This window comes from Ranitomeya variabilis, chromosome 4 (assembly GCF_051348905.1).
Source record: "Ranitomeya variabilis isolate aRanVar5 chromosome 4, aRanVar5.hap1, whole genome shotgun sequence".
In the NCBI taxonomy this organism is placed as follows: Eukaryota; Metazoa; Chordata; class Amphibia; order Anura; family Dendrobatidae; genus Ranitomeya; species Ranitomeya variabilis.
The window spans coordinates 506,654,929-506,680,748 of record NC_135235.1 but is presented as its reverse complement, the minus strand read 5'-3'; the positions used below and the strand labels follow the sequence as shown (position 1 = coordinate 506,680,748).

Here is a 25,820-nt window from a genome sequence, read left to right as displayed (position 1 = left end):
AATACTTATCAATTGGGTTTGTGTGACTGGAGAGGTAGTATGCATGGTTGACTGGCTCCGATTCCCATGTTCTTTGGTACTACTGTCTCCATAGACCCATAGTAAATGGAGCATGGTTATGCATTGACACGGGACTTTGGTACCTCCGTTCTTGGGATCAGACATGGTCCTAACAGTAAGACACTTGGCACTCGCCTACCCCTGTGCTCATTCATTTATTACTTAAACATTTATGACCCATCAACAGATTATCGAGGTTCTAGTTGACCATTCATTTCACTGACATGCTTGCTGACAGAAAAGTGTATGGTCAAAGTGGCTCTTGCTGCAATTAACAGATCAATGGCTCAGCTTTTTTGTGTTTTTATTTTAAAGCGTATGAATTTAGTAATCTCTGCCTTTACTATATGGGTTTCTGTGGCCATCTTCAGATGTTTGCTTTGGGAAACACTAGAATGAAATCGGGAGCCATCGGTAGCCTGGATTCTGTTTCATCACACAGAATTTCCCTGTAACTTCATTCTGGATAATTCTGTTTACAGGCATCAATAATATTAACACAGTCTGCCCCAGAAGGAAGTAGCATCCCCAGTGAGAGCCTTGCAACTATGTTACACCATCCCCTGACATTTGTCACATGGCTACACTGGAACTGCAAACAAGCAATTTCTATCTAGTGAGTAGTGCGAGAAGGACCAATAAAGACGTCATTGCCTGGTGTCTAATTATTTTCAATACGCTTCTCTGGGCTCCTCTGTCACATGGCTCCCACAGGAACATGATGCAAAAAGTCATATTTTTACATTTATATAAAATTGATTTTGTTCACTAGGTATTTAGTAGCTGGACATTCAATGTGTCTTGGCTTATTGTTTGTAGTATTGTATTATTATTGTTTAACTTCTAAACAGGGCTGTGGAGTCGGTGTAAAATGGACCGACTCTGAAAATATATAATAATTGGGTACAGTAGTTCAGTGCAGGATGTGCTACAAATTTTTTTCAAAAGAATTTGGGAAAGTTCTGAAATATCCTATAAATATCTGTTCTGTTCCTGCTCTAAGGATCTCCGCTTTTAGTGGAGATGAATCTGTGCTGCACTTTATAAACCTACGACCCCACAGCATCGGTCACTACTGAGCATGTGGATATTTATATGCGCATAGCCCAAACGATTTACGGTATTTGCACATATAGCTCTTTCAAAAACAAGTCCAACAATACCTTTTACATAGCCATTCCGTTCCTCCATTATGGTCTCTGCACTTTTTAGTGGATGGAGATGTCAACAGCCAGTTATTTGCCATGGTCAAGATTGGTCCGAGATGGAGAGCTAGGAGACTAGTTGAAGGAGTCCTGTACTGCCCGAGCCAGAAAATAAGAGATCAGTAATAAAAAAAAAAAAACAGAGCCTTCTGATTGGCTGCAGTGGTTACATTACTCCCCCTGCCATGAATGAAAGCAAGAAGATGAGCGGAGGTTTAATGGGTATGTTGTTTGGTTCTCCCACACCACTTTATTTTAAGATTAGCATTGCCTTATTTTACGTTTAACAGAAATGTCTATTTTCTAGTTACAGTGGCCGAAGTTGGATTTTCTAAGCCCCGTTTTAAAATCTGTAGTAAACCCCCTATTCGTTAATACTCCTAATTTTGCGCTTAGTAATATCACAGTACGAAAAAAATCTTATTGAGGTCACAGGACATAATCTTACACTACTGAAGAGATGATGAGAATGAGCACGGTGATGTCACGGCACATATGTAATGTTCAAAGTAACAGGGTAGAAATATTAATAGATCATGTTAATGTCAATTTAGAGATGATCAACTCCTTGGTCATAGCCCACCACTTTACAGGCACCGTGCACTGACTGATTTCACAAAACATGAATAATATACACAGCAAAGTCACAGTATACAGATAATAGACACTGAAGTCAAAGTAGTGTTATCCAAGCAATGGTGAAGAATGTAGACAATCTCTAAATAAGATGAATTTTACTATCTGGTGAGTACCTACGTTCTTCAATGTTGCTTGGATTTACATTGTTGCTGGCTAGGTCTAAGCACCTGTTCATCTTGTGTGCTCTACAACCGCTGAATTACTACCATGGTCTATTGCAGCAATCATGTTCAGTAGTGCCAAACCTTGTAATTCTTTGCTTATCGGGCAAAGTAAAGGGTTAATTTGTTGATTCCGCAAAACTGATAACACTGCTACATTATACAAAACATAATGTTGGCGCTGTATAGATTTAAGGAACAATGTAATATAATGAAAGAACCAATTAAATATCCCTGTACAGTGAAATCGCAAAGGTTTTCCATCACTTTAATTGGTGGTGGTTTGACCTCTAGAATCTCCATAGATCCAGATTGTCTCTTCAGAAAGGAAGAGGACTAGAATTGTAGTGCCACCCATAGGAAGTAGCAATCCTAAAAGTCAATATCGACTCTCTAACAAGTCTTGGGATAAAAGCCAAAACCAGAACCTCAATTTGTAGACCCTGTTTATGGGTACTGCCCCTCATTAGAGCATAGTGTGAGATTTGGGTTGGCTGGGTGAGAATCATCTGACCAGGATCTGGGGGTAAAGGGTAAATATTTCCCATAGGAGCTTAAATGTCTCTTCACCTTGGCATATCAGGCTTGACCTGTCACTCTCTGCAAGGAGAAAATTACCCCTTGGACACATCCAGAGAAATTTGAATAGCTCAGTGTGGCTGGGAACTGCAGTGATGACCTTCTTAGGCCGAATTCAGACTTCTGTATATAATGGTTCAAGTGAGGGGCATGACTTCAAACTTGGCCACGAGTCTCCTAACCTGAACTTCTATAGTCTCACTGAGGTGTAGGTGATCAGTCCAGAAGACACTGTCAGTAATTAAACCATAATATGTGAACGTATGAATTCAGCTTAGAATTGATGGGACTTCTAGTGGTCAGTGGATATTCTAGAAAGATGGCATACCCTAGTGTTCTATGCCATTCCCTTTATAAGGTGGAACTACTTTGGTGCAGCGACGTATATAAACTGTGCTATCACATTGCAAGGAATTAATAGCATTTGCTTTTAGCCAGCTCAGTCCCTACAACTGCAACCTGTGCACCCCCCATAGTTCTGCCCCTGCCTAGTTGGACATGTTACAAAAACTTGTAACGTTTAATATGTGAAGTGTTTTCTGCACAGGAGGTATGACGCTGCTAAATGTGTTTTTATATCCAGAGGATCAAGAGGTCAGTAGCCAGGCAAGACTTAAACTACGTCATGGAAGTTAGAGTTGGAAAAGGGGAAAAAAACAAACCTAGGAGAATAAAAAAAAAAAAACTTCAAGAAAAACAATTACTGTTTTAGCCAGAACTTTCTCAAAATTCTAAATTAATAATGTGTTAAACATAAGAAAGGAACCGGTATGTCTAGAGTAAAACTAATTCTTCATAATATTAATCTGACTTAATTGAAATATTAGTTATTACCAGTGGAAAACATTTGTCATGTTACCTGAAAGTACCTTGAAATGTCCTCCAGGCCTGTACTTTCAAATATTGGGTGGGTCTTGTAAAGCATTGCCAGACTACTTGAGTGTTTATAATTGCTGTTAATTGCGAAGTAGAAAGTGCAGTTCATGGCTTTGAGGATTAAACCTCATAGGGAAAAAGAGGATAGGCTGCACTAGCGTAAACTATTAATATGAAATGGTTAACTATCGTTAATGGCCCACTTAGACAAGGCAATACTCAAAGAACAAGAGTTCGTAGGAATGCTTGTTCCCGACTATCTGCCCAACTAAACAGGATTGCAATAGCCCAATGACAGAGCAAAAAACTCGTTCATCAGCTGCAAAATGTAAAACACTTTTTTTTTCCCTTTTTAACCTGGCTTTAAAAATGTTTAAAATTTTTTATTGGCAGCACATCATCCTGTGATCTTCGACTCAAGATTGGCTACATGCAAACCAAATTAATATGATTGTTCATTATCAATGGTTTTTCAGGTTATAGGCAGCATGTTTAAACAGGATGATTGGCTGCCAATAAATTTTTAGACTGTGAGCCCTGAGGATGACAAGAATATCTGTAAAGCGCTGCAGAATATGATGGCGCCATATAAGTGAGCTTAATAAATAATTCTGCAGTAATACTGCTGTATCAACTTTTATATTTTAGACAAGGTTTGTTGAGTGCTTTAACTCACATTTCAAGTGTGTTTTGGGCAGTTTATCCTTGCTGTAAAGCCTCATGCACACATGGGTATTTCTGAACTGTAACATGGCAACAATGGACATTTAGAAGGCTCTGCGCTATATACATATGCCTCCGAATTGTGACCTACAGTGCGGCATGGCATGAAACTAAACCATTTTCTCCCATAGAAGCAATGCAATAGCTCTAATGCAGTGCTATGCTGACTGCATGGAGTGTATTTTACTACATAATGAGATGCTGAATAAGACCTAAAATGTTCTCATAGAAAACTACATGAGAAATGCGGATTTGATTGCAAACCATTACTGTTAGAATATATTACTGGTTTCTTTTAGTCCATTTACATAGCTCTTCTTTTTCTTTAAAAGTTGCTTTTCACAGCCCACCGGTGAAAATCAAAAAGGAACAGCCAAGCTCTTGTTCGGACCCCAGTCTTTCATGCAGCCAAAAACAGTTTCAGTATCGGAATGGGGAACAGTGCCTTTATGCCAGGTGAGGATCGAGGTTGCTTTGCTCCATCGTTAAAGTAAGGTTGGACTAACGATAACTGATTTGTTGTACTGGTTGGGCATTGCAGTTAAATTTTTCCTTTTGTCTCTAGTGCCTATGACCAAACATCAAGACAAGTCAACATCAAGTCCCCAAATCAGGGTGCACAAGTGTCGCCAATCGCCCACTTTCCCAGACAGGACCGAGGATATGTCACCCCACAGAGCTCATCACAGTCTGCTCAGTCTGGAGGCTATCTCATGGAACATGGGTAAGTATAGTTGACCAGAAATGCCAGCACCATCTGCAAAAGTGTTCTTCTGTAGAGAGATCCCATATTACAAGATCTGTTGTCCTTTTTAAACTCTAGCCATAAACAGCCCAATCACATACCACCAAAAATTTACCCCCGCTTTAAAAAAGTGTTTATTGCTGCCTTCTTCTAACGCCTCCACTATAATATTCAGATCCCGATACCAGCAGCAACTACCCGAGATGTGCCAGTCCTTTCCATCCACACAGAACATGAATAGGGGGGAGTCTTCAGCTAACTACCAACGCCAGATGTCTGAGCCATGTATCCAGTATCCACAGCAAAGCTTCAAACAGGAGTACCATGATCCCATGTATGACCAGGCAAGCCATGTTGGAACCAGCAGGCCTCACCGGTACCAATCCAATGTGATAGTCAAGCAGGAGCAAACAGACTATGCATATGATTCAGGTAAGACATGGTGAATTGGACCTGTTGGAACAACTTGACCATCCAACTTAACCAAATGTTCCACATCTTGCATGGGCATTACTGAACCACCCCTTCAGTTCTAAGCGCTCCATATATAATATAATATAATCATATACCTCTGATTTTGGCGCTCTTTCTGGTAGTCCTATGACCTTGCTATGTTACTGCTGTGTTAAGCAATTGCTGTGAAGAAATATAGCCATCATGATGAGCAGCACCGGTCCGGGAAGCAGTTTTTATTGTTTTTGTTTTTTTTCGCACACTTTAGCAGTTAGGAGATTGCCCAATAGCGGATAACCCTTTTCATATACCTTCTTCCCACTCTCTATCTGGTCGGCTCAGTGGAAGCAAGTATTACATGGTCCTCCATTCAGTGGAATGGGTTCCATGTAAGACTTGTTTTTTATTTTTTTTTCCTGCAGGAAATGAGCATGCAAAACTTCCTGCATTAGATGATGGCTGGAAATTAGCATAAAGACTGCCAAAGCTGATCAAAGTAGGCCCTGGAATAAACCCCATAATTCGATCATATGCAAGGCACATGAAATCACTTAAAATTAATAAGCCCTGGATAACCCCTTTATGTATGGGGCTAAGAACTAACGGGCAGATAACTTGCTAACTCCTGCCTGTTCTGCATCAGGACAGTGTCTACCGGCTGAGCCGCCGGTGATTTCTTTGCTTCATTTCACCTCTCGTCAATGGAGCAGTTCTTCCTACTCCGGTAAGTTCTATTAATGGAGCGTTGCTGCAGACCTCTTGCTGACTGACAGCTGACTCCTCGCAGTTGGGCAGCGGGAAGCCTGCCTTCCAATCTTCATGACATCGGCAGAGACACCCATGCAACACTGGAAGAGAAGATGCTGCCCGGTCAACATGACATCAGTAGATTGGTTTCTGGCGGGAGCGATCTGTGCCTGATGTAAGTCAGCAGAAATCGCCACGGGCACATCAGATAGTTAGCAACTACCTGCCTGTTGGTTCTTGGCCCCATGCGTGAAAATAAGAAGTCCTGGAGAACTCCTTTGTGTTTTCATGACCCCTGCATTCAATCATTTTGTAGGCTTTATTCCAGCCCTTGGAACCGGCCATGGCTGAATTTTGGTTAAAATTCACTCCAGTTTTAAAGTTTGTTGGATAGGTCAATGACCACTAAATTAAGAACAACAAACTAGGTTGTTGGCCTCATTAAAGGGATTGTCCCATGAATAAAGTTAGTTTTAATTTAGTGTTTAATGACGATTCTCTAGTAGAAGTTGATCGTATCATCTGAAAGTCTAGAGAGTCATTATTTGGTCGGTCATATATATGGAGGAAGAGGAGGCAGTGGTCTCTGTAAATCTCTGTATTCCTGTTGCCTCCAAGCAGTCTGTCTGTCTTGCTAATGAGCTAATGTCTGTCTGCTCCATCCAACATCGTGTCGCCACATACGTTAGAATGTAAATAATCGGCTAGTTTCAGGCACCTATATGAAGTAAGAAAAGTGTGTTCTAAAACTCCCAAGACTGGCTGGCCGTGAAATGACACCGCTAGACCTGTCAGAAGCCTGGTTTGTGTTAGAAATGGAGTTTTAATTTCCTCTGGTTTCCTCTGCTCCTGGAAAGCTGTAATGTATAGATGAATAAATGGTCTTGTCTGTATAGTGATACTTTTATGTGAGGTTTTGAATTTAGTCTAGTGCTGATCTATGAAGTTGAGGGGGCACTTGACTCCTTGACCATATATTACATTTTGATTTAGTGATGTAACGGCCGGAGTATATAGAGCTATATGTGCGCACTCTGACAGTTCTGAAAAATCTGTCATATTGTGAGACGGTAAAACTTTGTCCTTAGCAACCAATCGCAGCAGAGCTTTCATTTTTTCCAATGTAGAGTTAGGCTATGTTCACACGCTGCGGATTCTGCTGCGGGTCCGCAGCAGTTTCCCATGCGTTTACAGTACAATGTAAACCTATGGGAAACGCAATCTGCAGTGCACATGCTGCGGAAAAAAATGTGTGGAAACGCAGCGGTTTACATTCCGCGGCATGTCACTTCTTTGTGCGGAATCCGCAGCGGTTTTACACCTGCTCCATAATAGAAAACCGCAGGTGTAAAACCGCAGTGGAATCGGCACAAAAACCGCCGTAAATACTGCGTTTTTCCTGCTGATTTTTGCCCTGCGGATTTATCAAATTCGCTGCGGAAAAATCCGCTGTGGACCATTCTACGTGTGCACATAACCTTTGAAATGAAAGCTGTATGGTGACTGGTTGCTACAAGACAATGATGATGGTAATACTGTGAGACTGATCTGGTAAATCTGCCAATGGGTCTTATTTGATTTAAAGGGTTTTGTTCATATTTCTCAACTTTTGAGAACTGATTTCATGAAGATACGCCTTTTGTTTCAACCTACATTCAATTTTGCGCCCCTATCTCACCCATGAAATAGCAGTGGTAAACCATAGCTGAATGCAGAGCTGTTCCCTGCAGCCCTATGTAACGCTATTACCACCATACAGTGACAATATAGTGGTAGATTCCAGTTCTACACAGGCGCTCTGCAGACCTTGTGCGCAAAATGTACTAATAATTCCAGTGACTCACCCGTGGCTTTCTCTGTGATCAGTCACTGATTTTTTTTTTTTTTCCTGACTGTCACAACCACTTCTTCCTTCCATGACTTCTCTTTGCATAATGTAACAGTCATTTTTTGGCATTCTTTTTCCAGCACTGCTACTCAAACCACATAGTGCTATAACCATCCAAAGTGTCACAGGCAGTAATTATACCTTCCTGGTTTATGCTATCTTTTTGACTTCCTACAGGTCCGTTACCATTGCTTTACAATAAAGGAAAGTCCAAGAGGACCCTTTTCACACATGCAAGAAATAGATCATTCACGCTTATGGTGTAGATCAATACTTAAAGATGTACAAAGGGAAATGAAATAGTATACAAACTATAAAGGAATGTACTATGGACTTTAATGATTATCACTAATTGTCTAAATGATTTTATGATTACTGATGATTGCCATATGTGTGAAACTGAAACTGGCCATATACATGCAATAATTGTGGGCCAAACACTCTCTAGGCAAATGTAAGAAAATCTATGTCTAAGGCCAGAAAGGATCTGACCAGTAAAAACTGTCAGATACTTTGTTCTGTTTTTGTAGCCCCAAGAGGTATAACATTTTTGTGGCATCTTGTTAAAGGGTATCTGTCAATAGGATCAACCCTCCCAAGCCATCTATATGGCCACGCAGGTGCAGAAGATGTTGATTAAAATGATGCCTTTATGTCTGTGAGCCAATGTGTTACTCCCAAGAAATCTGTAACATCTTTTCTGCTCTCCATAAAACCTTAGATACTTTCCACCCGGTCTGCTGCAGATCCATGTACAAAATCACAGAATTTATTTAAAAAAAAAAAAAAGACTAGGAGAACTTTTGAGGTAAACCAACATGTGGGATGGAGGCATGCTTGTTTCTATAGAATAGTTTTTCATTTTGCTCTCTGACAAGCATCTGCCATAGTTTCTGTAGGGGGAGACTTTACAGGAGTAGCTAGCTCTGATAGATGAATAACGAAGGACTCTGGCTTCCCTATAGATTCAAGTAGGACGTTATCAAGAGGAGTCTATAAATGGGAACACCTGGCCCAGATTGTCCAAAGTTAAAAAATAACTTTGCAGCACCGAGGGTCCGTGTGTCGTGCAGCTGCACTTTCTTTACTGTCCCCTGACCTTGCATTTTCTAGCTCCAATTTTTCTGCATCCTCTTAACAGGATTGCATTACGACCTTGAATCGTAGCTGGCTCCCTCCCACCTGCCTGCTACTCACTGACACTCATACATGGGCTCCTCGCTTTCTGAATGGAGTCTGAGGAATTTCATTCACAAAATGGAGGACAAGAGAAAGACAAGAAGTCCCCGTAGGGCTGTTCTGGTGCCGGCTTACAAAACTCGGCTGCGTTTTCATAGGCGGCTGACATCATACCAGAAATATGGGCTGTCTTGTGGTAACACTATCTGTTACTGTATTTCTGCCCAAGGCTATTAAGGCGCTGGGAAAAAAAACATCCCAGCTATGGAGGTTACAAATACTCCACTGACACAGCCAAACTGCAGCCCGAGCAGTTACATTTAAAGGAGAAGCTCCAGGAATAAGGAGGACATTATGTGGAAATCGGAATTGTAAGAACTAACTCAAGTTCTCTCTTTGGGAGTCCTGAGCCAGAAGTGTAATCTGCAGATGCAGTTTGGGGGATATTTATCAATGATTTCAGGGTTTGCATCACTTCTAGCTTAAAAATATTAGCCGTGCATGACTAATCTATAATGACTCTGGTCAGACAAAGACCTGGAGCTTTTAAGAACCTAGTTCTGATCAATGCCAGCCAGAGAATATTAATGCAATCATTTTGTGCAGTGGCTTGCAAAAGTATTCAACCTCCCACCGCTGCCACCCCTTGGCATTTTTTGTTTTGCTACCTCGTAACCTGGAATTTCAATGTTTGTTTTTTTTTTGTTTTTTTTTGAGGGTTTGCATCAGTTCCTGTAAAGCACATGCTTACAACTGTGAACATTTAGTTTTATTTTTATTGTGATGCAAACAACAAATAGGACAATATAGCTGAAAACTTCAGTGTGCATAACTATTCACCCCCTTAGTCAGTACTTTGTAGAGCCTCCTTTTGCAACAATTGCAGCTGCAAGTCATCGCTTTGAATAAGTCTCTATGAGCTTTCCACATCTTGTCACTGGGATTTTTGCAGTTCCTCAAGACAAAACTTCTCCAGCTCTTTCAAATTAGATGGTTTCATCTGGTGAACAGTAATCAATTCTGACCACAGATTCTCAATTGGATTAAAATCTGGGCTTTGACTAGGCCACTCCAAAACATTTACATGTTTCCCTTTACACCACTCACGTGTTATGACAGTATGCTTTGGGTCATTGTCTTGTTGGAAGGTGAACCTCCCTCCCAGTCTCAAATCACTGATATACTGATACAGATTTTGCTCAAGAATATCTCTGTATTTTGCACCATCCATAGTCCCCTCGACTTGGACCACTTTCACTGTCCCTGCTGTCGAAAAACATCCCCACAGCATGATGCTGCCACCACCATGTTTCACTTTTGGGATGGTGTTCTTGGGGTGATGAGCTGTGTTTGGCGCCAGACAGATAATTTAACTTGGTGGCCAAAACGTTTAATGACCACAGCACCTTCATCCATTTCATCCTATCTCTGCTTGGGAACTCTGCAGCTTTATCAGGGTTACCTTTTTGGTCTCTGTGCTGCCTCTGTTTAATGCTCTCCTTGCCCGGGCTAGGGTTTGGTGGGCTGCCTTCTCTTGGCAGGTTTGTTGTGGTACCATGCTCTTCAGTGATTGGGATATTTTTTTTAGAACCCAACCCTGACTTGTACTTCTCAACAACTTTGTCCCTGACTTGTTTGAAGATCCCCTTGGTCTTCATGGTATTGTTTGGTTAGTGGTGCCTCTTGCTTAATGGTGTTGCAGCCTCTGTGGCCTTTCATGAAAGGTGTGTATATACTGACAGACCATGTGACACTTAGATTGAACGCAGGTGGACTTCCTTTCACTAAGCATGTGACTTATGAAGGTAATTGCTTGCACCAGAAATATAGGGGCTTCATCACAAAAGGGGTGAATGTATATGTGGTGCGCCCCGAGACGCAGGGCCGCGGGGTACTCTGTACCGGGCCTCTTCTGTCTCGGTCCTGGGGTTGTCACGGTGGCTAGACCCGGTCCGTGACCCTGCTAAGAGGCGTCCAGTGAAAGGTGTGATGATAGTGTGCGGTGCAAGGTGCGATGAATAACGAGGACACAGGGTTGCAGTCTCTCTACCTCTTCACTGAAGGCTTCGGGATCCGCAATCCAGAGCACTGCTAACAGGGCTGTCTGTGACCGGCCGGTCCGAAGGCACATCCAGAGTTCCCTTTGCAGGTGGAAATCAGTGCCTACCTTCTAGCGCCTATGTGTTGTAGTACCTCCCTGCTGAGCACCACAGGATAGTCCTCACAACTGTCGTTTCTGTTCTGATGTTCTTCTCCGTCCCCCAGATGATATGGCTAGGACGCACCCGTATGACGGGTAGGCCTGGAGTTATTCTGGGACCCTAGAGACGCCCCTCTCCCACAATTGCCTCCTATGTCTGCTTAGGTGTTTTAGGTGAGACATCCAACCTATAATCAACTGTCCTGCCGCTGTTTGAAGTAATGCTTGGAGCCCAATACTTCCTCGGCGTTCCGGCCACCGGTTACGCGCCTCAGTAGGATGTTGCCACGATCTTAAGCCACGACTCCTACTGGTTCTATCCTCCTTTTGTGCTGTGATCTCGTTTCTCACTTCTCCGCAATAAACCTCGCTTCGTGTCCTTTCTTAGGATGCCGCCGCAACGGGTGCAGGCGCGGCTCCGTAACGATCTGTCCTTTTCGCTAGGCCACTGTCAGGATCCCACCCCTGACAGAGACCCCCCTGAATCTTCCCAGGAACTCCCTCTCACAGGATGTTGCCTGGATCAAACCCAGTCAGCTTCTCTCTAACTTCCTATCCAACCCCCAGTTTTACCAGAGTGTGAGGAGTGGCCTAACACATAGAACCCTTTGCTCCCCCTGGTGGCCTGAGTGTGAAGTGTAATGTGTGACTGTGATAGCTGGTCAGGTGATCTCCTTTAGTGCAATCAGACGTGACATCACTGCAACGACCAGGACTCTGGGGCGCTGCATATGTACATGTCAATGTTTAGTTATTTGATCTCATAAATTTGATTCATGCCTATATTTTTCTCTCCACTTCACCAACTTACATTTTTTAGTGCTGATGCATCCCACACATCTGATTACTATCTGTGTTTAAATATTTTTATAATGTGACAAAAGGGGTAAAAAGCCAAGGGGTGAATACTTTTGCAAGACACTGTATGTAGGACATATATACACACGTATGTATTTTTATATATGCACACACAGACACGCACGATGGTGAATGGATGTTTGAACAGATTGGTATATCCCATGAAATGGTAGTATTTCTGGCAACCAAAGATGTCTGAAGGTGTGTATTGACTTTAGACAACTGAGAGATATAATCAGCTGTCGAAAGTACGTGGCTACAGTTTATTCCCCTTTCCCCATTAAACTATAGATGCACACTCTGCTGAATGTGGACATGTGTAAGGGGGGATCATTAAAAGGGGGTGTATAATGGGTTCAGGCTGCATTTTTTTTTAGGTCAACTCAAATTGTCATACACTAGATAGCTGTAGCTTGGAGCTTCCCCTCCTAACTACACACCTGCATTCCCAGCTTGGTCTGTCTAGTGTCTGACAAACATAGACCATGGTCACCCAAATCACATTTGACACATAATTTCGGCACGGAGTCTGTACCAAACTCTGTGAAATCCTACAGTCTGCATCCCATACATGTAAATAGATTTTACGTAACCCTATTCACATGCAGCTAAATTCCGCTCTGAATTTTTTGGGGAGACCGTTGCTTTGGAATTAAGTAGCATACTACTTTTATTTCAAGTAGATTTTATAGGGAAAAGCCATGGATTAACTCTATTTAAGCTGCAAAAATTCGAGGGTCAGGACATAGTTTAATGGTTTTTAATGTACAGCTCCCCCTGTACAGTACAATTTTTGGCCACTACAATCAGGTGTCCACCTCTAGAAGAATCTTGTGAAGCACTTGCATAGTAGTGTAACTTTATTTAACATTTTGGCTTTTGTCACAAACCACTGAATTTATTTTCTTTTATTTATTGTATCTAAAACATCTGAACAGCTGGGGTCCGGGGTAATGTAAACTCCAAAGGTATCAGAAACGGAAGCACAATTAGGCTTTTCATATGTGTTTACAATCCGCTTCTCCATTGATTTGGGCTAATATAAACCTACAGCACATCTGGCTAATTAACGTATTTGCCATGTGTATTTTTAGGAGGTTTAGATTCGCACCAGATTTCTGATTTTTAGTGCAAGAACATTTCTGGATTACATTTACTTTTTTTTCTTTTGATCAACGGGTTTTTTTTCTTATCTGTTCCATTCTTTCTTGACAGATGTTCCTGGCTGTCAGTCCATGTACAGGAATGTGGAAGGCTACCCAAACATGGATGGTAATTATGACTTGTGTATTATATTTGTCTTTTTTTATTCTTTTTTTGGAAGTGGGATGTCGTAGTCATAAAATAGAAGCTCTGATTGTAGGTTAGAGATGTCAGATATATCACAAAACCTGATTTTGAAAGGGTAAATGACGTTCAAGAATGGTCATTGCGCATAAAACACCTGTTATAGAAAGATCCCTGGACCTAAACTACTTGAGCTTCTGCTACAATTTCATAAGATATGTATTGAAGTACAGTTCATGGGCTATAGAAAATCACTTTTTTCTAATATAAAAAAATCCTTTTTTTTTTTTTGCCATATACACTTTCTTCCTGTTCTCCTGCCATTGTCATCAACAAAGTTGTTTATAGGATTAGAATTTTTAATGATGCAATCATATTAAGTTGTTTTTTCAATTTTCCTTCTAGGTTATGGTTATGAAAAGCCCATGAGAAGTTTTGCTGATGATGCTTGTGTTGTACCAGAAAAGTTTGAAGGTTGGTGTCTTAATATCACATAAGTTCTAATTTTGGTAGATGTGATAAAATGGGAAGTATATTCAGGCTTCTTGTCTTAAACGTGGCTACAAATTATTCTTGGGTCCACATTTCCTTTGCTGTTTGTTGGTTCCCTATGCCTAATGACTAAGTGTCTACAGGGTGGGCCATTTATATGGATACACCTAAAAAAATGGGAATGGTTGGTGATATCAACTTTCTGTTTGTGGCACATTAGTATATGGGAGGGGAAAAACGTTTCAAGATGGGTGGTGACCATGGTGGCCATTTTGAAGTCGGCCATTTTCGATCCAGTTTTATAAATGGCCCACCCAGGTGTATCCATATAAATGGCCCACCCTGTACATACACATGTAGTAGACTTACTTGTTTTCCTTGTCTTCCTTGTCTTTAGCATGTCTACCATGGTGGACAGGAAAGATCTCAAATATGTTCTTATCTACAGGGAATGTTAAATCTGGGAGTACATTTTAAAAAAGGAGGCCTTGAAGAATTTGAGTTGAAAGGGAATAAATAAAATTTGCTTCTGCAAAAAAAAAACTTGCATGTTCTAGATCATATGTTGGTGATGTATGAGTTGATCTGATCTTTGTGGGATTACAGCAGGCGATATCAAACAGGAAGTTGGGACCTATAGAGATGGACCTCCATACCAAAGACGTGGATCGTTGCAGTTATGGCAGTTCCTTGTGGCTCTGCTGGATGATCCTGCAAACTCTCATTTCATCGCCTGGACAGGTCGGGGCATGGAGTTCAAGCTGATAGAACCTGAAGAGGTAGGGCTGCAGGCATTCCCATTCTGAATAATGTGTTTTGCTTTTCACCATGTACACATTTTTATAGATTTCTTCTGGGTTTCTCCTTATTTTTACATTTTTAATAAGAGTGTGTACTTTACCCCTAGTGTCAGTCTACTTTTTTTTTTTTTTTTTTTTTTTTTTAATATAAACCAGTATTTTTTTAATAGCAGAATCAGCTGCTTTATGATTGCACTATGTTTTAAGCCATAAAAAAAAAACTGTATTGTTCCCTAGCGATAGGCTAATATACTTGAGTGGCACTAAATTCTACTCAAATGTTACAAGAAACAAAATCCATGTTCTGGAGAATGTGGATTTTTGTAATTGGCTCTGTACGAATTGATCAAAATTCACTCTAGGCTGGGGCTTCTGGGCGCAACCAGACTTCAGAGGACAATGCACATTATAAGGTTGCGTCATATGTTGTGATGTCAGGGCACACAGGGACTTCCGAGGCCATCGCTGCCTGGAGACACCAGAGATGCCGCCAGGGACAGAGCTGCATGGGAGACTAATTGGATAGGCTGGTTTCCAGTGCCCGTTGTCAATGACCGTGTGTGTGTGTGTCCCAACACACACATTCACACGCACACGCGTGCGCGCTGCAGAGGACCCACCAGTCCAACTAGCCTCCTGTGTTCTTGGTTCCCAGCAGTTTCTAAAGTATGTTTCTCTGAAATGCTGCAGTGTTTGAGTCAAACGTACCTGACTGAGATCATAAAGCCAGTGCCGGATTAGTGCTACCTGTGGTTGGGACAATATGGATCAGCTGTCGGGTTCACTTTTTACAAAACGTCTTGTGGACTTTTTCAATGTTGTTTAATTTTTGGGTGGACACATGGGTTGCTGGGATCAATGTGTACTATTAACTTCAGTTTTGGTTTGCATTTTTACTTTAACACTTCTATCAAATTTCATTTTAGTAAGTGTTTATGTAGGGTTTGCATGCATCTTAAAGTAATGTATAACCTCAATGTAATTGGCCTGCTAGTAAATGCCTGACTGCTTTTAATTTTATTTTTTAAGAGGTTGTCCCTCACAAAGACCAACACATTTTAAGGCTAGGGTCACACGACCATATTTTCTCTCATCGAATAAAATCAGTCCGATTATGTTGATCACATGCTGATCACACAGTGTCATCCAATTATCTCTGCTGTGGAGTGGAGAAGATGGGGGGGGGGGGGATTCTCCATTCTGTTTGAAAATTGGTCTGCACTCTGTCATCTGGGTGCGGTTCGATTTTTATTTAAATTGTTTTTTATGGACACAATGACTTGCATGTCAGAGTGTGATTCAATTTATGATTGCAAATCATGCATGCTGCAATTTTTTTTTTTTTCTTCTCGGATATACTCTGCCCTCAGAAAAAAATTCAACGTGCACAGCCTCATAGAATAACATTGGTCCGAGTGTGACCCGATGTTTTGTTGTATCACTCGGACCGAAAATACGGTTGTCTGCATGAGCACTTAAGGTCCTGTATTAACTTGTCATATTGTATTAATGATGGCCCTGTGCCACTCTGCTTGCTTTAGCCTATGTAAAGGGGCCCTAAGTGCATGCCCGTCAAGCTGTTATATTATTGGTTGTGCTCATTATAGGCAGAATTTTACGTTCTTCCACCAACACAACAAAATCAGATGGTCCAAAACAATTTTACCACGGTATGTCCATCCATTAACAATCATCTCCGAACTGCAGAAGAGATCAGCAAATTGTCCTGTCCATTTTGGCCAGTGGGCATCTTAAGAGTAAGGCTGCTGTCACACTAGCAGTATTTGGTCAGTATTTTACATCAGTATTTGTAAGCCAAAACCAGGAGTGGAGCAATCAGAGGAAAAGTATAATAGAAACATATGCACCACTTCTGCATTTATCACCCACTCCTGGTTTTGGCTTACAAATACTGATGTAAAATACTGACCAAATACTTCTAGTGTGACAGCAGCCTAAAAGGTAGACATACTAGCCTAGTAGTGAGGTTAGTCAATTCTTCACTTATAGTTGTGATAATGTCAAATCTCCCTCAAAACTTAAGAAATTCTAGCCATCCTAACCTTTATTTTACCTCCACCCAAGCTTGTCCATACAACTGGATTAGTTCTTTTCTTGAATGTCACAGCTGGGTGAGTCTCTGCAGTATCAGCCTGGGCAAGCTGAAAGGTCTTGTATGCCTAGAGGCAATAAAAACAAAGTACGGGAGAAAATGATTGTTAACCTCTTTCTAGCTATTCAGTCTTATTAGAGTCTATTTTGACGGTTGTGAACTATTTTTGCAGGTTGCCAGACTTTGGGGCATGCAGAAAAACCGGCCAGCCATGAACTATGACAAGCTCAGTCGGTCACTGCGCTATTACTATGAGAAGGGAATTATGCAAAAAGTGAGTATATTAAAGCAAGCATTTTTTTGTTTTTGTTTTTTTTTCCTACCCTTTGTCTATTTTGGGTACAATAGTAGATAAAAATAAAAAGCGTTCTGTTCTCATTTTTAACCTGCTTTAAAAAAGGCTTCTAATTGAATCCAGTTATATAATGTCAGACACAACCCCATTAAAGAGTTATTCCCAAAATTTAAAGATGTAACTTCTTCAAAGAATAGGTGATGACTTGTGGACATTCGAAGTTTGACCCCATGGGTCCACACTACTTTTTTAAAAGGGTTCTCCAGAAGTAGATAATGGTACTTGCATAAATGAGCACTAGACATGTTGTAGTTATATATTTCTTAAATTGCCTTGCATTTAACGTTCTAAACGAAATATGGTATATTATTATTTATTGTTATAGTGCCATTTATTCTATGGCGCTTTACATGTGAGGAGGGGTATACATAATAATATATGTAGAAAGATACTTATAGAGGATGCTGGTTGTTTAAAGGGGTTATCCAGGACTATTTATTTTTATTTTTTTCTCATGGGCCTAAACAATTAAAGGCTTTTAGTTGCTAGCTACAAGCCTTTTCTGAGCTGGCAGATATTTTCGCCGGCCAGAACGGTCATTGATCGCTCCTGCCGGTGACTCTGCAGATACCAGTGACGTTTTCCACTTTGTTCTGTTGACGCGCGTCTCTGCCGATGTGCTGCTGAGTGGAGTTGAGCGAATTTCTTTGGGTCCCTGCTTATTCGGCAAGCTATAGCTCTTGCCGAATAGGCTGCAGAGGGAACCCGGATACATGGAGCGCGCCAGCTGATCGGTGCCACAGCTGCATGTGTCACTGTCACAGCACATGGAGAGCCCAACAAACAGGCTCTGCATTCATGTGCTGTGACCGCGACACAGCCGCGACATATGCAGCTGCGGAACTGATCAGCTGGCATGCTCTACGTATCCGGGTTCCCTCTGGAGCTTATTTGGCAAACGCTATGGCTTGCCGAATAAGTGGGGACCTGAAGAAATTCGCTCAACTCTACTCCTGAGTGGCTGCCAGCTCCCCGATGTATAACTGCAGGGAGCCAGCTGAGAATCCACAAGATGTCAACAGAGGAGACTGGAAGATGAAGAGCAGGTCTGTTGAGGTGAAGCAGCAGAATCGAAGCATGAGTGGGGTACCACAGGGGTCAGTATTGGGCCCTCTTCTTTTTAACATATTTATTAATGACCTTGTAGGGGGCATACAGAGTAGAATTTCAGTATTTGCAGATGACGCTAAACTCTGCAGGGTAATCAATACATAAATCATCCTGTAATATAAAATTGTCATCCTCTGCAAACTAGAAGCTTGGGCTGATAAATGCACTTGGGTAGCAGTAATAAGATGTATAACTATGTGCTTAATTCTAAATCTCTGGGCAAAACAGTCAATGAAAAAGACCTGGGAGTATGGGTGGATGGCAAACTCACATTTAGTGGTCTGGGTCAGGCAGCTGCTACAAAGGCAAATAAAATAATGGGATGCATTAAAAGAGGCACCTCTATACAAGTCACTAGTTCGACCACACTTAGAATACTGTGTACAGTTCTGGTCTCCGGTGTATAACAAATACCTAGCTGAACTAGAGCGGGTGCAGAGAAGAGCGATCAAGGTTATTAGAGGACTGGGGGGTCTGCAATACCAAGATAGGTAATTACACTTGGGGCTATTAAGTTTGGAAAAATGAAGGCTAAGGGGTGATCTTATGTTAATGTATAAATATATGAGGGGACAGTACAAAGACCTTTCTGATGATCTTTTTAATCATAGACCTGAGACAGGGACAAGGGGGCATCCTCTACGTCTGGAGGAAAGAGGTTTAAGCATAACAGACGCGGATTCTTCACTGTAAGAGCAGTGAGACTATGGAACTCTCTGCCGTATGATGTTGTAATGAGTGATTCGTAACTTAAATTTAAGAGGGGACTGGATACCTTTCTTGAAAAGTATAATGTTACAGGTTATATATACTAGATTCTGTGATAGGAAGTTGATCCAGGGAACTAGTCTGATTGCCGTATATGTGGAGTCGGGAAGGAATTTTTTTTCCCCAATGTGGAGCTTACTCTTTGCCACGTGGTGTTCTTTTGCCTTCCTCTGGGTCAACATGTTAGCGCATGTTAGGTTACGCTATGGGTTGAACTAGATGGACTTAAAGTCTTCCTTCAACCTTAATAACTATGTTACTATGTATGTCTCTGATCGCTCTGAGCCGACACCGGGCAGCACTAGCAGGTAGTTGGCAACTACCTGCCGGTCAGTTCTTATCCTCTTGACAAAAAATTAAAATGGTCCCGGATAATCCCTTTAACGTCATCTTGGATAATAAATAAGAATAGAAATGTTTGGTTTTTTTTATATTGAGATATATGCCCAAGATGATCACAATTTCCATTATTGATCTGAAATAGCAGTTTTTGTGATTTATAGCTAGTATTCGACCTAAAGGTTAAAAGCAAAGTCAAACAAACAAAAATCCATATTGCTAGGTTTTATATTATGTTTTGTTTTTTTTTCATTTTACGATATTGTATTAATGATAAGGTTCATTATATGCACAAATGCTTAAAATAATATTTGGTATTGTGTTCTAATTAGGCTATATTCACATGCAGCATTTTTGTAGCTTCTTTTTTTTTTTTTTTTACATAGCCAAAACCTGGCAGTAAATGCTTTCCAAATGCAGATTTCGCTGCATTTTTTTGCGATGATTTTTTGCTGCGTTTTTGGATGCGAGTTACATGTCTGATTTGTCTACAGTACATGCTTTTAATAAAGTTACAATACTTTTATTCTAAAAATGCTGTAAAATCACTGCTTGTGAACACGGCCGTTCAGTCTGATGGCTTAGTAGGGTTTTAAATAATTTTTTTTTTTTTTTTTCTGTACAAAACATTTTACCAAATGTATTTTGTCTTATTTCAGGTGGCTGGCGAGCGTTATGTCTACAAATTTGTGTGTGAACCCGAAGCGCTATTTTCCTTGGCTTTTCCTGACAATCAACGTCCTGCCTTGAAATCAGAGTTTGACCGACAGATCAGCGAAGAAGATACTGTCCCCTTGTCACACCTGGATGAAGGCGGCATATACCTTCAAGATGTGGGAACGGTCCCTTCCCAAAACTATAAAGGCAGCTACAATTACTAGCCGTGGCCGCCATGTAATCTTGTATATATGGATACATTTTGTTAGGAATCATATGAATGTAGATGCTTTTTTGTTTTTATTGCCAGAACCTGTTGTTTTTAAGCAACATGGACTCTAGCGGGTAGGTGCTGAAGATACCGCTGTTAGTTATTAAAACCCAGGTTATATTTGGGCGTTTGTAACATGGCTTTTTCAAGATACACTCCTTGGCTGTGGTGTATTTGAGCACCAAGTTTTAGATTTCTCTTAATACGGCTAAGCTTATTAATGATTGATTTCAGGAAATGCATGTTCTCTAGCATCGAGCATTGAAGGCAAAATCCTTTCCTTCAGTTTTTTTTTATTTTTTTTATTTTTTAAAGTGGCATTTAGGTTTTTGGGGTGTTTGTGGGTTTTTATTTCTTTTTGTGTTTTTATATTGGAAAGGATTTTTGTTGAGTGGATTTCAGCAAAGACCCCATCAAACCAGTGCAATAATCCAGGAATCTACCAATGCTTTTGTTTTCTGCCTTTTGAAATTAAACTGTTTGAAGAAACTCCTGTCTTGATTTTCTTATATTGTTTATTGAATGTGTTTTTTGGGGTTTTTTTAGATTTTTTTTTTCCTTTGTCTTGTCTAAAAGCCAACAAATTATTTGTTCTCTTTTTATAGTTTTTTTTTTTTATTGTTTTTAATCCTTGTAAACTATTGGGTTGCTCGGGATACATAAGGCTCTGCTATTTTCATAGAAACAGTGCCACTCTTGTCTATGGCTTGTGACTGGTATTGCAGCTCAGCCCATTTATCTTCAGTACCAATCACAAGGCACAGAAGTTGCAATACAAGGCCCATCCCTTGCACAAATGTTATGCTGTTCTTGGAGAGCAGACCTGCTTTTCCAATATTGGTCCAGCATGTAAAAATGTCTGTACACATATAGTTGTCAGCTGTAAAATGTTTTGGATTCCTCTTCCCCCACATAATGTAATTTGTACATTTAAAGGGCTAATATTGCTGTATTAAAGTAAATGAGGCTGGATTGCAATGACATGTTTTAAATGTAATCCGTTGCTGCAATGTTTGTTTGAGATCGGAAAACATGGCTGCTTTCTTCAAGCACCTTTAAGGTATGTTCATGCATTTCGTAAGACAGTACCATCTAGGGAGGTGATATTTCAATACCTCTCCCCTACATGTTGCTGCAAATTTCTGCAGAGAAACTAACATTTAAAGTGGTTGTCTGGTCTTAGGCTCTGTGACTACAGACATGTGAATCCTCACATTGCGTGCACTGTGCGTTGTGAGGTTTCTCCGTTCCCGTGGCCAGCTGGTGCCTCACTTCATTTATGGGATTTGCATACATATGGTCTCTTGCATTAAGCGAGGCTACACCCATCTGGTTGGCATGTGTGTTAAGCGAGGCTGGAAACAGTCTAGTCCGAATGTGGCTGGGAGCATGCATATCACATACCCCCCAGAGAAAAAAAAAACTACTTTTTGTAGAACCGTACCTCCTTTGAAAAGTTGGCAATTCGAGTGCCGCTACATTAAAATCACACTGACAGGTTAGAATAGAATAGATATATACACATCGAATACATAGATGTATAGATGTCAGTGACACTCATATATGCAAAAATTAAGAGACCACTGCAAAACGTTCAGTTTGTCTGATTTTTCTCTTTATAGGTATATTTTTGAGTAAAATGTGAATTGTTCTTTTAGTCTATAAACTTCTGACATGTCTCCGAATTTCCAAGCAACACATTTCTGTTTGTTTTTTTCTGAAAAAATAAAATGGTCCAAATAAAAAAAATAAATAAAATAAAGAAACTTAGAGCTTTCAGACCTCAAATAATGCAAAGAAAACAAGTTCATAGTCATTTAGAACCAACAATACTAATGTTTTAACTCGGGAGTAAGAGTTTAAAAATCATGGTTTTTCCACAAAACCTTGATTTCTGATCACAGCTTTCATGCGTCTTGGCATGCTTTCCACCAGTTTTTCACACTGCTTCTGGCGCAAAAATGTAAGCAGTTCTTCTTTGTTTGATGGCTTGTGACTATCCATCATCCTCTTGATTACATTCCAGAGGTTTTCAATAGGGTTCCGGTCTGTAGATTGGGCTGCCCATGACAGGGTTTTGATGTGGTGGTCTTTTTGTCAGAGCTGTATATATGTATTTATATTGCATAGAGAGATAGAAGAAAAGCAGGTAATTCAGCACTCGCGGTAGTGTAAAATCACTGCAGGAGCCAACAGGATAGAAGAGATGGATTACATACAGTAAATACATATAGAATAGGTAAATATATAGATGTCTGTGACAAATACAATTAGTACAGTGTGTGCAGCTTACTGTACATGTATTTAATTAAAGATTCTTTTTTGGGAAAAAATGGTATGGGCTCTCGCAAAATTTTCAAAACCAGCAGAGGGAAAGCCAGCGACTGGGGGCAGATGTTTATAGCCTGGTAAAGGGGTAATGCCCATGGAGCTTCCCAGGCTATTTAATATCAGCTCACAACTGAAAGGTGACATCAACCCCACAAATATTACCCCACTTGCAACCGCCATAGGGCAAGTGGGAAGAGCTGGGCAAAGCACCAGAATTGGCGCATCTAATAGATGTGCCTTTTCTAAGCAGCTGTGGGCTGCTATTTTTAGGCTGGGGGGGCCAATATCCATGGCCCCTTTCCAGCCTGAGAATACCAGCCTCCAGCTGTGCGCTTCAGCAAGGTTCGTTGTAAAAAAATGGGGGGACCCACGCTGTTCTTTTAAATTTAAAAAAGTGTGAGGACCCCTCTATTCTTGATAACCAACCTTTCTGACAGCTGAGGGTTGCAGCCCCCAGCTGTGAGTTTTGTCTGGCTGGTTATCAAAAATAGGGGGAACCCACCCCCCTTTTTTTTTTTTAATTATTTATTTATAGTACAGGAGCTGCAGATGAATACTCTCATCCGCCGCTCTTGCCCTCGCTGTTATTAGTGGCTGTAGGTGTCAGATGATGGGATCAGTAGTCCCATCAGCGGATACCAGTGACCGGAGGTAAACTTTATACCTCCGATCACAGCTGAGGGCTCCTGCTGTCTTCTGACAACGGGGAGCTGCAGCTCTGATTGGTGGGGATGATTTCCCCGCTGATCAGAAGCGGTGTTTGCCGCGCTATCTTGCATATGACAAAGTGTCAAACAATGTATTGTCAGGCCCCCCATCCAAGCGAATGGGGTTCAGGTCCGCTCTGCTGAATGACAGGCTGTATGGACGCACCATGCAGCCTGCCATCTAGATGTATTGGAGCAGAATGTGAGGTCACATCGGCTATCCTTGACTTTTCTGCTACAAAAGTCAAACCGTATTTGCAGCGTTTTTTTTCACCATCCATTCAATGGGTGAAAAACACTGCAAAAACGCTGAAAGAAGTGACATGCTCTGTCAAAAAAATAAAAAAACGCTGCAAAGCACAAGATCCTGATGACAAAAAAAACAATGCGTATGAGATTTAAGGACATCAGAACTGCTATTGGCAAGCAAGACTTTCAAAGGGAATAAGGCCATCTTCAAAGACCTTTGTAACTCGGTATCAACAGTGCACAATGTTGTTAAGAAGTTTGCCAAGCATGGAACTGTCACAAACTTCCTCAGATGTGGGGGAAAGAGATAAATTGACAAGATATTTTCCAAGGTTGGTGCGAATAGTGGATACAGCTGGAACAGTCTGGAGTCATGGTTTCAACAAGTACCCTACACCGCCCACTAAACCAAGCGGAGCTATATAGGCGAAGGCCAAGGAAGAAGGTATTGCTGAAGAAAAAACCTAAACAACTGATCTTTGCCAAAGAGTACTTTGACAAACCACAATACTTCTGGGAAAATATTCTGTGGATAAATGAAACAAACAGAGCTTTTTGGCAATGCAAAGCATCAGTTTACAGAAGTTTAGAAGGAAAAGAACACCCTACCAGCAGTTAAGCATGTCAGAGGATATATAATGCTGTGGGGTTGCATTTTGGTAGTGGAGACCTTGACCGTATCACAGGAATCATGAAATTGGAGAATTATCAAGAGATTTTAGAGCGAGATGTCCTACCCAGTGTAAGAAAACTTGGTTTGAGTCGGAGATCATGGGTCCTACAGCAAGGCCATGACCCAAAGCACACATCCAAAAGTACACAGGAATTGTTGAAAAAAAAAATGGACTATTTTAAAGTGGCCATCAATGAGTCCTGAACTCAATCCCATTGAAAATCTTTGGGGTGAGCTGAAATCTTTCATTGGAATTAAGAGCCCTGCAAACATTCAAGAGCTTTAACAAACTGCAAAGGAAGAATGGGAGAAAATACCAGCTGAGAAGTGCAAGAAGCTTATAGATGGCTGCAAGAAACGTTTGGAGGCTGTCATCAATGCCAAAGGGTGTGCAACAAAGTGTTAATTAGGGGTGCCTTTATTGCTGCAGATGCTGTTTATTCAGTTTCTTTTTTGAAATTGTTTTTCAACTTGCATGTTGCAATGTTTTATTGTTTTACTTTGGACCACAAATTAAAAAATCCTGAGGCTATAACTTTGGTACTAGAGATGGGCGGTCAACTGGATGTTTGGATTCGGCCGAACAGTTACAAAAAGTTTGGGTACCCAAACCTTGACCTTATTCACTTAAATGGGGGGCCCGAACATCCAGTGTTTGCCACGCTGTCATTTGCATGACAATGCGGCAAACAACGCTTCTGATCGGTGGTAAAATGGTCACCGCCAGTCAGATAGCTGCAGTTGTCAAATGACAGCGTGAGCACGCAACTGTGTTTGGAGGTATAAAGTTTACTGGTGTCAACTGATGGGACTACTGCTCCCATCAGCTGACACCTGCTAAGAAAAGTGAGAGCAGGAGCGGCTGATGGGAGTATTCATCAGCCTGCGCTGTAAATAAAAAAAAAAATAAAAAAAATAATGGCGTGGGTTCCCCCTACTTTTTGACAACCAGCCAAGCTAAAGCAGACAGCTGGAGGCTGGTATTCTCAGGCTGGTAAGGGGAAAATGATATTGGCTCCCCAGCCTAAAAATAGCAGTCTGCAGCCACCCAGAAAAGGCGCATCAATTAGCGCTTTGCCTGGCTCTTCTCACTTGCCCTGTAGCGGTGGAAAGTGGGGTTCATATTTGTGGGGTTGATGTCACCTTTGCTGACCAGTTCGCCCACACCAGTCTCCGTATGTACATAGTTTTTTGACAGTGAGCTGCTGATCACAGGAGGGAGCGGTGCTGGACTAGGGCTCATGTGCACTGTGGTTGGAGCAATGATAATCTCCTAGAGATAAAACCTTCATTGTAACCGCACACAGCCTAATAACTGACATTGCTGAATTCCTTGTCTCTGCTTCTATCTCATG

General features: G+C 41.1%; 1 protein-coding gene across 4 annotated transcripts in view; it reads left to right on the top strand.

Moving 5' to 3' along the window:
- The window catches only part of ETV4 (ETS variant transcription factor 4), a 145,702-nt gene extending 124,221 nt beyond the window's left edge, over nucleotides 1-21,481 (top strand). For 2 of the 4 annotated variants that reach the window (XM_077252083.1, XM_077252082.1), the window contains exons 6-13: nucleotides 4,576-4,699; nucleotides 4,809-4,967; nucleotides 5,164-5,420; nucleotides 13,529-13,585; nucleotides 14,006-14,074; nucleotides 14,699-14,871; nucleotides 17,178-17,279; nucleotides 20,237-21,481. In XM_077252083.1, the coding sequence (XP_077108198.1) occupies nucleotides 4,576-4,699; nucleotides 4,809-4,967; nucleotides 5,164-5,420; nucleotides 13,529-13,585; nucleotides 14,006-14,074; nucleotides 14,699-14,871; nucleotides 17,178-17,279; nucleotides 20,237-20,458 (1,163 nt within the window). In that variant the 3' untranslated portion in view covers nucleotides 20,459-21,481. The remainder of the gene's footprint in view (nucleotides 1-4,575; nucleotides 4,700-4,808; nucleotides 4,968-5,163; nucleotides 5,421-13,528; nucleotides 13,586-14,005; nucleotides 14,075-14,698; nucleotides 14,872-17,177; nucleotides 17,280-20,236) is intronic. The other 2 variants (XM_077252084.1, XM_077252085.1) reach the window with 1 other exon arrangement.
- The last annotated feature ends 4,339 nt before the right edge of the window (nucleotides 21,482-25,820 follow it).